The 12,899-nt window shown below is 42.9% G+C and overlaps 1 protein-coding gene across 14 annotated transcripts in view; it reads right to left on the minus strand.

Annotated features, from left to right (window-relative positions):
• CCNY (cyclin Y) overlaps positions 1-12,899 on the minus strand; it is a 317,654-nt gene that overhangs the window by 60,682 nt on the left and 244,073 nt on the right. For all 14 annotated transcript variants that reach the window (XM_077152045.1, XM_077152047.1, XM_077152032.1 and 11 more), the window contains 2 exons: positions 9,522-9,596; positions 490-524 (listed from right to left, as the gene is read on the minus strand). In XM_077152045.1, the coding sequence (XP_077008160.1) occupies positions 490-524; positions 9,522-9,588 (102 nt within the window). In that variant the 5' untranslated portion in view covers positions 9,589-9,596. The remainder of the gene's footprint in view (positions 1-489; positions 525-9,521; positions 9,597-12,899) is intronic.

A 12,899-nucleotide genomic window follows, 5' to 3' on the forward strand; every position in this document is an offset into this window, starting at 1 on the left:
AAGTTTATCCTTCTTTGAGCACCAGAAGAACATGCAGACTCTACCAGACCCACAAAGTGCAATTTAGGAGATGAAAGAGAATGCAGAGGCAGACAGAAAGGATGTGTTGATTCAACTGGAACTGGGCTTCAGAGAGTGCAAGAGTAATTTGGGATTAGGGGTAGAGAATGGAAAGGATTCCAAATTAAAAAGAAGTGGCTTCATCGGAACCAGGGTGGAATTTACTGTGGTGGTGTTCACACATATCTTCCCATCAACAGCAGCAACCTGAGACTTCTGGAAAAGCATCTGGGACAGAGGACAAATACTGAGCCATCCTGGCCCAATTACAAAGCAAACTGAGCATGAGTATATTGCAATATTCTCTGCCTCTTCCAAGTATCGACAAAATACATGAGCCATTTTCACTCATCCCAGACGCAGTTATTTAAGCTCTTTACACTGTACAGTGTGGTCATTATGAAAAACAAGGGAGATAGCTTCACTTACATGGTTAATGAAGAGACTCTTGCGCTTTTCTCTCACTGTGAAAACAAAAGATGCAACAGAGATGTTACATACCTGCAAGCCACACCTCTCAATTGTTGAGACCTAGGCCTCAGGGTGATGGGCCCATCCTTCTACCAACCAGAGATACCCCACTGCTCAGTGGCCAACCACAAGAATATGTGACCTGCACAATGTGGTCTTAATGTGGCTGCCAGTGGGAAATATACACCTACCTACACAAACATTAACTCTGCAATTAATTGAGGATTAACAGATTCTCAGTATCTCCATAAAATATTAGTAAATATATCTCATAATACTTATATGCATTCATTAATAAAAATAAGACTAGTACTAATAGTTAATAGAACTATTTATAACCTAAACAGACCCATCAAAGTCTGTGCTAAATTGGAAACACATATAACAACATTCATAATAGCATTAAGATACATAACAGATAATGCAAGTTGGAAGAGTTATTTATCATGGAAGTCAATTTAATCTCTACCTTGACTGCAGGTGAATAAGGCTGGACTTCTTTCTGTCTGTGAGGCGAGCGGAGCATCTTGGAGCACTCCCTCCCTCGGTCACCTGGAGGCATTCACTCCCTCGGTCACCCAGGAGCACTCCCTCCCTCGGTCATCTTGGAGCACTCACTTTTGTCATCTTGGAGCACCCCCTCTCTCAGTGAGGCAGATAAAACACGTAATAACAAACACCATTCTGCCTGCATAGCACAACCTACACGGAGTAGCTCAGCCTTCATTCCTTCAGGCCTCGGTGTTTCTCAAAACAGGGACCCTCAGCCTTAGGGAAGGGGAAGGCTGACAGGGAGCTTTTAAGTTACCTGATGTTACTGAATTGTGCATGTTTTTCATTCCTGATGAGTCACATTTTAGGGCACATACTAATCAATCAGCACACTGAACAAGTCACTGTAGAGGGTATAAAGAACAAATCTTCTTCAAGGAGAGGACATTTTAGATTACGGGAATCAATAACGCTGCCTCAGGTTATCCTAAGAGGAAAGTGTCTGAACTGCTGCACCTGGAGTGACTGCAGAGGCTTCTGTTTTTCCTGCAGTCCATGTCCCAGATGCAGAATTCTGGGAGTCTTAAAAAGCCCTTCTTGCTGGTTTGGTCAAGGGGCCTATTATTTTCCTATTGTTTATATGCTGTTCCAGATTCATAAGGAGACAGTTCACCACTGTCCCTTTCCTATCTCAAAGATCCCTAAGATACAAAAGCAAAAACTAGTCTGAGGATACACTGGGTGAGTCAAGGAAAAAGACTGACAGAAGGGCAGGCAACAAATGGTCAGATGATCTGCGTACGTCATTGGGAAGGAGAAAGTGGTGCACCCCACGGAGAGCTCACACCAGGCCACAGCACGGGCCGGCACCCCAACAGCACACATAGAGCTCAGCTCAAGGGCAGAAGAAAGCGGCAGACTAGCTCTGCCCTCTACAGTGTGGACCATGCCTAAAGATTTTTGACTGAACTCCAAGGAAGCATAACCATATAAGGAAAGATGAAGTGTCAGCAGGATGTTTTTGCTTGCAATTTCCCAGCATATATACTATGCACTGATGTGTATGTGTTTTTCTTTAAATCCATTCAATACTGAATTCACGCATGTCTAGCACAGTTGTTCTACCAAATGGGGGTAGAATAGCATCTTGGCAGCTGGTTGAAGGGGTCTGGAAACAGTTTCTACACGGGCCTTAGATCTAACAAGGTTTCTAGCAAAATCTGTAAATGGCACTTAGCCCCTCCCAGGGCATCCAGGCAACAGGCTTGTGTGTCTCACAATTATGAGAACAATCTTCATACACACACCTCAACACCCATGTCATCCCCTGCCTCCAGCCTCAGGACTACTAGAGCTTCTTATATAGGTACTATTGAAAAGATTAAGGATTTTTCAAAAATAGGAAAAAGGGTTAAAATAGGGAATCTTCAGTAGTTTCGCTAGAAAGCCTTACCAAGAAAACTTGAGAACAAAATGAAAAAAAAAACCACAATGGAAAGAGTACAACTACTGTAAAAGTGTATGTTATTTTTGTACTTCTCCTACAAGGATAAATCTCAGGGATGGAACATGCCATTTCCATGAACACTGACTGGTCTCAATTACAATGATAATAAATAAAAGTTAGTATACTAAGACAACACACAACACCTAAGGACAAAGCATTCTAATCTATTACAGAATCTCTTGGGTCTTTCCTTCACTGTTTTTATACAAATGTAAAGGGGATGGAGCCTATCTCTTCCACCCTCACAAAAAGAAAGAACAACTGAAAGCCAATGATTCTTAGATGCATCAGAGAACTGGGTTCAAGGGCAAATTACCATGCCTGAACGGGAAAAAGAGGCAGATACATAGAACCACAGCTTGTCTGGAGCAGAAACCAGGGCCAGACCCAGTGTGGGGTAGAGAGACTTAGAGGGTAATTGACTATTGGCTAGAGAATGAGTGTGGGCTAGCCTGACAGATAGAAGCTCTGATGATCCAGCCTAAGGGGCTCCCTACACTTCTGGGTATTTTACCTCCAGGAGCCCTAGCAGGTATTCACTGTGAAAAATGGAGAAAAATCTCCTTTTGCTTCTGGCAAGGAGAGGGGAAAAGTAAGCATTTTGAAATAGACCCAGAGTACTCTAATGTCCTTAGACAAATAAATACCTAAACACTGACCTATTTCCTTCAGTACAATGGGACCTGCTGTGTCTGATCTGAAATCTAAGCTTCATGGGGCATGAATGAAGTATTACTTCAAAACTGGTAGCCCATTCTCTTATTATTTTGTAACACTGCAGTTTCTGAGAGCCTTTTTTACACACACATATCCCTATGATTCAATAGTTTTGGAGTGTGTTCTGAGCTCCTAAAGCAACCGTTTGCTCCTTTACAGACAAGAAGCCCTAATATCCACATTTACACCAGGTGACCCATTTCCCCAGCTGTCACTGCCAGGATCAGGGCAAGCACAGTCCTGGCTGGAGTAATCCTCTCTCCTGGGGATTTGGAGTTGGGACTTCTCAGGAAGCTAATTCATCCCTCCTGGTGCCGTAACTAAAGATATGTGATCTCAGGTAGGGGACAGAGAGAGGGAATCCCCGGCTGTGGAGGAAAGAGATACTAACACAGCAGGCCTAACTCATCTCCCTAGGCTGGCACCCGGGAACTTGGATTTCAGAAGGGCTAACCCCCACCCCACACCCAATTCCATGATAAGAGTGGCTCACTGTGCCTACACTGACAGTTCTGTTTTTCAGAAAACACAACTTTCTGAAAAACCCAATGCCTAATGAAGATTTGTGAACTGAAATGCCAATTTCAGCTAATTCCTTTCATAGACAGGCATTAAAAAAAAATTATCTTGGTTTCCCCTCTTTCATTTCCAAAATAGACCCTGAAATGGCACATATTAGCCACAGTAAACCACAGAGTGTTAGGACTAAAGCAGTGCTATGATACTACCTAGGCAGGCCATCCTTTTGAAAATGAAGAAACAGGTTCAAGAGACCGTACCAGGCACGACCCGAAGGGCGAGGAGGGGCAGAGGCTGCCCAGCTCCTCTGGTCTCCCTTCTCTAAGCTTCCTTGTCTCTAGTGCTTGGAGGCTCCCCTAGATGTGGCATGAAATGAGTCCAATTTAAAGACAGAATGATAATTAGGATCAAATGTGAATAGAGCTAAGCTAGTCCAAAAAGAAAATTTACTTAAATGATTAAGTACTCTGTGTGGAAGGGACCGGAAGGCCACACAAGTGGAAGACTTCAACTAGAACGCTGAGAACTTTGGAGTTTTGCTTTGACATTGTTGAGACATCTGTGCCAGTGTAGATTGCGTACATCTGGCTCAAAAGAAAAGGAATTCCCTCCTCCAGCCCTTTCTTTTTTCCTGTAGGGAACACAGATCAGGTTCTGAACGATCCGATTGAAAGTATGATATTAATTCTCCTTATAAGTTTAAGATCACCACACAATTCCTACAGTTTTCAATAATTCAGTAAATTCAATCATTCATGTAATTCAATTCATGTAATCCACAACTGCTGAGCCCTGCTCTGAGCATGGTACTGAGGCCAGGCTGATTGCCCGAGGTTCCTGCCAGCAATGGGCGCCCCGGGGAGGGGCAGAGCCGGGAATACAAGTGACCACCACGCACAGGGCACTGTGGGAGACAGAGCCCCATGTCCCCCAGCCCAGGACAAAGCATCCAGGGCCCATCTGTCCCACAAGGCGTGCCTTCCATTCTGCAGGAAAGGAAATTCTCACAGGACCCTGGCCTACTCGGAACCATCTTGACTCTGTGTCCATGTCTAAACCTGGGACAGAGGAATGGGACATGCTGTACATCCAAACTGAAATCGAAATGAGCAAGGCAGATTAAACAAAAATGAAAAGAGAAGAGAAAAATCCAGAGATGTGTAGGACAGACCAGTCATGGAGAGAACACTTCACGGAGAAAATAGGTATTGGCATAAGGAGAAACCCACTCAAAGAACAAGTATCCATCTCAACTTTCAACTAACTTTGGACAGTTTCTGTTTCCTATAGAGAATATCTAGAATCCATGGATTCTTAAAAAAAAAATTATTGTAATAGAAATACACACATATTGGAGAAAACTTGGAAAGTACATAAGAAAATCTAAATACAAGCAAAAATTAGAATTTGGAAACTACAGAGACAAAGAAGAAATATATAACCCAACAACCCAAAGATAACCACTATAAGGATTTTGTATTTTGATGTATATCTGTGGTGATCTGAAGCTATATGTACCCCAGAAAAACATGTTCTTAAATCTAATCCATTCCTGTGGGTGTGAACCCATTTTCAGTAGGATCTTTTGATGAGGCTACTACAGTTAAGCTGTGCCTCACCTCATTCAGGATGGGTTCAATCCTCTTACTAGACAGCCCTTCATAAATGGGATGAATACGGGAAGAAAAGACAGAAAGCCTCAGATGCACGAAGGTGAAATGAATGAAACCAGGAAGACAGAGGAGAGACCAGCAGATGCCACCATGTGCCCTGTCAGGTGGCAGAGGAGCTACGAACTGCTGGTCTTCAGGAAGAAAGCAGCGCCACAGTGATGTCTGGACTTGAACATTTTCATGGCCTCAAAACGGTAAGTTTGTAAGCGAATAAATCTGTTTAAACCAAAAGCATTTCACGGTATCTGCTTTAAGCAGACTAGTATATGTCCTTAAAAGTCTTTGCTCCATGCATGCTTAATACAATTGCATTATGTGTATTTTTACAAATATATACACACATGAACATGCAAATATACATCTACACATATATAAACATGCCAACAGAAATACTGTCAATTTTTCTTTTGGCATATTAGCATTTTCACTGGTTGTATAATAATTCCTTAAGGTATAAAGGTATTAAACCTTTGTCATAACTATTACAATATTTTTCCCATCTGATGATTTAATTTCTAGGATGCATCTGACATGCAGCTTCCATTTTAGGCAATTTTTTCCATTGCTTTTATAAACCTGCACATTCCCTTCCCAATCTGACATTAAATATTCATTTATATTTTTTCTGTGTTTATGGTTATATTCATTACATTTAGTTTACAACTAGTTAATTCACTATGCATCTTTTTAGGTACCTGGTGGAGATGAGGGCTCATTTGTTTTTTTAGGTGAGATTCAAAGCACTGTCTATACTGCTGTAAAGTGCTGCTGCCAAATGTTGGCCCACGGTACTTCAGACCTGACCTGTTTCTGGTTTGCTTCCCAAGTGTATAGAATCAACTCTAATTTAATGGGGGTGGGGGTGGGGGGGCCTAAGATCTGTCTGTCTGCCTCAAGGACACATGAGTAGAAAAAGATGAGTCAGAGACCCCCTTCATTCTTCTGCTCTCATTACTCTCTCCTCAGGGTCAGACTCTGGCATTCTGGCATGGCCAGCCCACAGAAGGCACCGGTCTAAGACAGGTGAGCAGATGAGAGAGCCCCCAGGGCAGGAAAGGGGCCCAATATGACCAGGCAAACGAGAAGCTTCGCTGCAGAATACAAAGCAGTGAACCTGCTTACTGAGAACCTGCTTCATCTTAGGTGCTGCACTCAATGCTCTGATGGGCCATCATTCAGTCTTTCCAACTATCTCAAGAGGGAGGTCCTGCTGCCATTTTATAGATGAGAAAAATGAGGCCCAAGAGACCACATGGCTCACAGGCAAGAGCTTCTATGGGTAGCAATCTAGGTTCCTGCTCAGGCAACTGGATTACAGAGGGTCGTGCTTTGAATCATTGCTATCTTCAGAAGTTTAATTTTTCTTACATGGTAATGGGGTCATATTATCAATGAAATTCAGTTGCCTCCCTAAGACCTCTAGGTGTCATGGGCAGCCAACCAAAAATATAAGCCAGATAAGGTAGGCTACAAACATGAAGGGGCCATGAAAGGGCTGAAAGGGAATGCCTATGCCAACTCAAAGTGATGGAAGTTCCTCATAAAGTTTTCCAAACGAGAGTTGTAAAGTGTTTATTGCTGCCAACTAACTGAACAAAGGGCATATATCTAATAGCAAAACACCACTGGTGACAGAAGAATTATCACCCCAACCTTCATTCTAGGTCCATGCTCACTGAGCAATTTTCTGACTGCTGATTCTGGAGGAAGTAGAAGTTAGGAAAGATGATTCGTTACTTAAAAGGCTGAGGGAAAACTAGCATTCTGGTCTGACTTCATATGAGTTTATACTGTGCAAACAGCTTTCTCCAAACTGAAGACCCAGGACATGGGCCACTGGAGCAGGGTGATGCTTCCAAGAAGAGCAGGCCAAAAGGCAAGCCACAGAGCCCATAAGGGCTAAGAGACCCCAGACCCATCCTGCCTGCACTGCTCAAGAGATGGCTGCAGAGAGGTGAGAGCTGAAGATCTGGTTACAGAAAATTCAAATGTACCACCTGAGCTTAAAACACACACAGGTCATCCTGCCCCCCAAAAACGGATGTGCCTCTTTTTAATGAGGTTAGGGGAAGAGGAAGAAAGAACTTGCAACATAAAACAGAAAGCCACCAGGTCAGAGAAAACATCAAAATGGCATGGTATGTCTGCTCAGGATGACTGTGACTCTCTACTTTCTTTCATTCATTCATTATTTCAATTACCTTGTTCTTTCTTTTTAAGCTTCTTCTATGTGCTAGCCATTGTTCTTGGTAAAGAGAATGCAAAAATGAGAAGACTGGTCCCTTACCCTCAAGTAGTATGCAATTCAGTGAAGAAATAGGTGTGCTATTATTTTATTTGCAATCACCACAATAGAGGAACATGCAAAATGCAGTGAATAGAATGCTACTGACTTGAAGATGCAGCATTATTTTTTGTGCCACTAAGAAAGAAGATAATGCTGCTAATTAAAGTCACTGGCTGTCCTAACTCCAGATGTTCGAGCTGGGGGAAATGTCTACAGAATGGAGAGAACATGGAGTGGTCAGGGGAGGTTTTGGGGCTGGCGAGGGCAGGAGGGAAATGCATTCATGACTGCACAGCTTAGCAGTGTGCAGTATGCAGCCAAGGGGGAGGCAGACCTGTAGGAAAGGCAGGCGAGGGAGGGCCCAAAGGGGAAGGCCTCGTGCGCCTCCCCAAGGAGCTTTTCTCCTGTGACTAAGAGGCCAGTGAAAAGTCACAGCTGCAGCAGACTGCCTACACTCCAGAAAGCTTGCTCAGGCAGCAGTGGGGAGGAAATGTGACAAAGGACAAGGCAGAGGCAGGAGGGCCCGGAAAGGAACTCGTTCAAAAAGCAAGGAGAGAAGGAAACAGATGAGTCAGGGTGCCCGAGGTAGGAAGGAAAGGAAAGGGAACACCTGAGATGCATAGGGGTAGATGGGACCTAGAGACCAATCACAGGGCTCCCAGGTGGCAGGCTTAGGACCTGGGTTGATGGTGAGCTCATCCTTAAGAACAGGTGTCAGAGAAAAGGAAGCAGGTCTGGACCTCTGATTGGACATGATGAGTCTGAGGGCCCCCCCGGGCTTCCAAACAGAGAGGTCAACGAGGCAGGGGGAGGTATGTACCTGGGGCAGTGGCTTGCAATGCCTGGATATGGGCCTGGCACTCTCTCCCTGGGCCCCACTGGGCAGGAGTCACCTTCACCCAAGGGCTGGCTTCATGGCTAACAGGAGACCACGAATAGGTGCTGACTCTGTGTCCCGGTGTACTGTCATATTTCCTCATGACAAATCACATTTCCTTCTACAGGGATAGGTAGGATCATAGCCTACTTACAGAGACCTGTGACCCAGGAGATATTATTAAGGTAATTATATGCCCCCAGAAAAAAACCAAGTTCTTAATCTGCATTCCTGCAGTGTGAGCCCATTGTAAATAGGGCCTTATGAAGATGTTATCTTTCATTAAGGTGTGGCCTTAATACTATTTCTGAGGCCACATAAAAGAGAAAGCCACAGGGAGGAACCAAAGGCTGGAAGTCACTCTGGCCTTGCATAAAATACCCCTAACTTCAGCCAGCTAGAGACAGCTTATTAAGCAAGAGCTCCACTCTCACTGCTGTGCTGGAGTTCCCAATCTCCTGAACACTGAGAGGAAGGTTCCAATTCCAGCCTAAATCTTCCTGATGCTCAGAAGGTAAAGGAATTCAACAGTTAAGAAGCTCATAATAACTTTCCTTTCTCATACATAGTATTTAACAACTTCTCTTCAAGAATTTATGCAAATATCAATTCTTAAAGAACAATTTTTGACTCTTGGTAGAAATATCTGTTATAGAATGTACACAGAAACGATCCAGCTGACTGGCAAAATGAGGATAGTCGCTTCAAACAGGAGATTCTAAGATTCTAATTCATTACAAAAAAAAACCCAAAGGAATCCCCACGAAAAGATATAGGGGGGCCACTAGGGTATTCCACTTCACCTTGAAAATGAAATGGGTGGGAAAGCAAGACTCAGGTCAATGACCAACATGAGCCTTTTTTCTGTGGGTTGTTTTTTTTTTTTTTCAAAGAATCATAAATAAATTAGTAACCTACCGTCCGTCTGAGATTTACTGAGGAATATCGTGCTGGCCCGAGGATGGTCTGAAGGATTGAATTCCATGTTCAAATCTTTAAAGAAAGAAAAGGAAAATATATGAATAACCATCTGATAACTAAGGGCAATCAAGATTTTTAGCCTTCAGTTCCTAATACATTCAAGGATTCTGAAAACCTACAGTTACTTTATAAATAGAATCCTTTAGGTTCAACTGGGAGCACTGCTATTTAGAAAGTCAAGAAATTCATAAAAATTAGACTCTTGGCTGGAGAAGTATTAGGTTAAAATTCTATTTTCTTTTGAGAAAGTCTGCTCTGCACCCAGAATACTGTACAATAGGACAGAGTCATAACATGCAATTAAGGAGAATTATGTGCTAGAACCAACTCATCTACACCCTAAGATAAGTGAGTGGTATTTCCATGCAGACAGTGATTAAACTTGGCTGTTAAACAGAATCAGCACCTGCACACCCTGCTTAATTAAGACTGTTATTTTCTGAAAAGGCAAAACTTATTCCCTACAGTAAAACCCTTTAAATCGGTCATCTGTGGGCCTAACTGGGGCCATAGCTGTGTTCTATTCAATCCATTCTTTTTTTTTTTTTTTTAATTTGAGATGTATATCGTAATCAAGGGATTTCAAACAAATACCAAAAAGGAAAGAAAAAAATCCAGATTTCCAGCTTCTCAAGAGAAATCAGATCATGTGGAAACACTGGCCCTCATCCCTTCACAGCAGCCCAGTCTCCAGGTCCCTGGCCACCACTGCTCTGCCTTCTGACACCCCCAGCCACTCCTCGCCTCTGTACCTCCCAAACCCCTATAAGTAGCTGGTTGTGTAAACCATCTTAGAACAACTTCCAAGAGTTAGAGGTTTGCAGTGTGGTATAAACAACTTAGAATCCCACCGTAGAAGAGTTCTCCCAGTTTAGAAAAAAACCATTTTATTCCCTGGGAAAGAATTTGTTAAGCAGAATAGAAGAATTAAGGGAGGAGAGGAAGACGGTGAAGACCAAAATGACTGGAAAGTCAGAATGATCTTTAAATCAGCATAAAGCACTGGAATGAAAACTATCTTGAGTTCAATTATCTCGAATTTGTTAAACCTAACCTACAATAAAAACAGATGGTATCTACTTAGCTTTAATAACTAACCAAGTCAAAGATAAAAGGAAAGAAAAACAACGAAGTCACATATAAACCCCAGGCAACACCTAATCACTTACCCACACAGAGATGTATTTTCAGCAACTTTGAAGTCAGACAAATTTTCCTACATTAGCTTACTGGATTAGAGCCCAACCTCTCACTTGGTACCAACTTAAATGCCTATTTAATCTTAAACAAATGCTACTTCAATTATCTGGCCCTTCTTCCTTGAGACCTAATAAAGTTACACAGTAGGTTTAACAGCAACAGGCATTAAGGGTTTCTGAGGGAAGGAGAAAGAAAGGCAAGACACAATTATCCAAACTTGCTTTGATCTGAGCTAAGTAAGGTCAGAAATTTCCTTGTGAAAAACTATTAGAGGTTCCTACTCAGCTAGGATCTTGTTTTAAAGATGCTAAACAACAAATGTGCTAAGTTGTATTGTGTTGTCCTCTCCACCACCATGAGCACTTCCGCCCATCAAAAATGATAGCAAATATGTACTTCCAACCCTGATGGATGCTGTTGCCTCCCAAAACCTTAACCCACGGTACCATGGCAAAGCATCCCCTGAAACATAAAGTGCATGCAGTGGGCAGGGCAAATCCAAGATATCAACCCTCTGCTAGTATCTAAACACAGCGTATGATGGTTTGAAGCTCTATGGACCCCACAAGATCATGTTCCTAAAGCTGATTCATTCCTGTGGGTATAAACCTATTGTGGGTGAGACCTTTTGATTAGGTTACTTCAGTTGAGGCCTGCCCCAACTGAAATAAAGTTCTTAATCCTTTTACTTGAGTTCTTTATAAGAGGATGAAAAACAGAGAGAAACACACAGAAGATAGAGAGAAAGACACACAAAAAATACAGAGAGGAAGCCCCTGAAGTCAGGAACTGGAAGCCACAACCCAGAAGAGAAGGGAGATGCCCACAGAGCTGCCATGAGTCTTGCCACCAGACAGAAACACCAGGATCACCTGCAGCCTGTCTCTTCGGGGAGAAAGTATCACCTGATGATGCCTTGATGTGGACATTTTTCTCAGCTTAAAAACTGTAAGCCTGTAAACAAACAAATCCCCAACATAAAAGCCAGCTCATTTCTGGTAATATTGCATTTCAGCAGCTTTAGCAAACTAAAATACAGTGACTGTAAATTAGCATTGGAAAATCCTGCTTTACTTCTTCTGATTCATCTACCGGACTAGTCTTCTTTAAGATTCACTTTTATTCTTAAAATATATTAGTAGGAGTTTGTAAAACACCCCAAGTAAAAAGTATGAAGCTTTCTTTTTCAGAGTTGAAAATGGAACCAAAATGATGCAAGATTGTTATTTAAATCCAAAAACATCCTGCAGCATACAACCTCTGACTACCTGGAAATTAGGATTCTGAGCTCTAATGTTGACAAGCTCTCAAAATTGCTAGGTTTGGGGAAGTCACAGATTCTAAGACAGGGCTCCCAACAATAGGACATTTGTCACAGTAAATGACAGTACACCTAGATGGCAGACAGCTATGCCACCATTCAAAAATGATGTGGAGAACAGTTTAGTGATATGGAAACATATATCGCGTATGTCATTCGGTGAAGAAAGCAGCCTGGTATCATTTGGGGAGGGGAAGAATAAACGTATGTACAGAAAAAAATATTAAAAGAACGTACACTGATATCTGGTTACCTCTGAGTAATGCAACAGTGATTTTTTTGCTGTTCTGTGTTCTCTAAGTTATCTGCATTGAACATATTTTTATTGTTCATTTTTAACTTCCATAATTAAAAAAAGTCATTTGTAAAAACCACTTGCGGAAAGTGACCTTGAGCCTCTATTAGCTCTAGGGAGCTGATTTCTCCAGCGTGTGCTGCTCCTCCGCTGCCAGACCCCTTCCCTGGAGTCTGAGGAGACCCACGCGCAGCTGGGACAAGCGAACCTCAGCACTGCCCACTTCTGTGGGAAGTCCTCACCAACAACAACGGACTCGCTCCCTGGGAAGGCAGTCCTGCCCTCCCCTCCAGCACTGCCTCCGCACACCAACCCCCGCTGGCAGCAGCACTTGGGCTGTGCAAAGGGAAACAGCCATAAGAGAAGGGGAGGAACAGCCACTGGGTTCTCTGTGGGAAACCAGACAGCAGGAACTGTGCTTCCAAGTGTGATGTGAGGAAAGGCCATGACAGGCTTCGCTTACTGCCAAGCCACAACACCAGGCCCAGGCACCATCTTG

Source organism: Tamandua tetradactyla, chromosome 1 (assembly GCF_023851605.1).
Source record: "Tamandua tetradactyla isolate mTamTet1 chromosome 1, mTamTet1.pri, whole genome shotgun sequence".
Classification (NCBI taxonomy): Eukaryota; Metazoa; Chordata; class Mammalia; order Pilosa; family Myrmecophagidae; genus Tamandua; species Tamandua tetradactyla.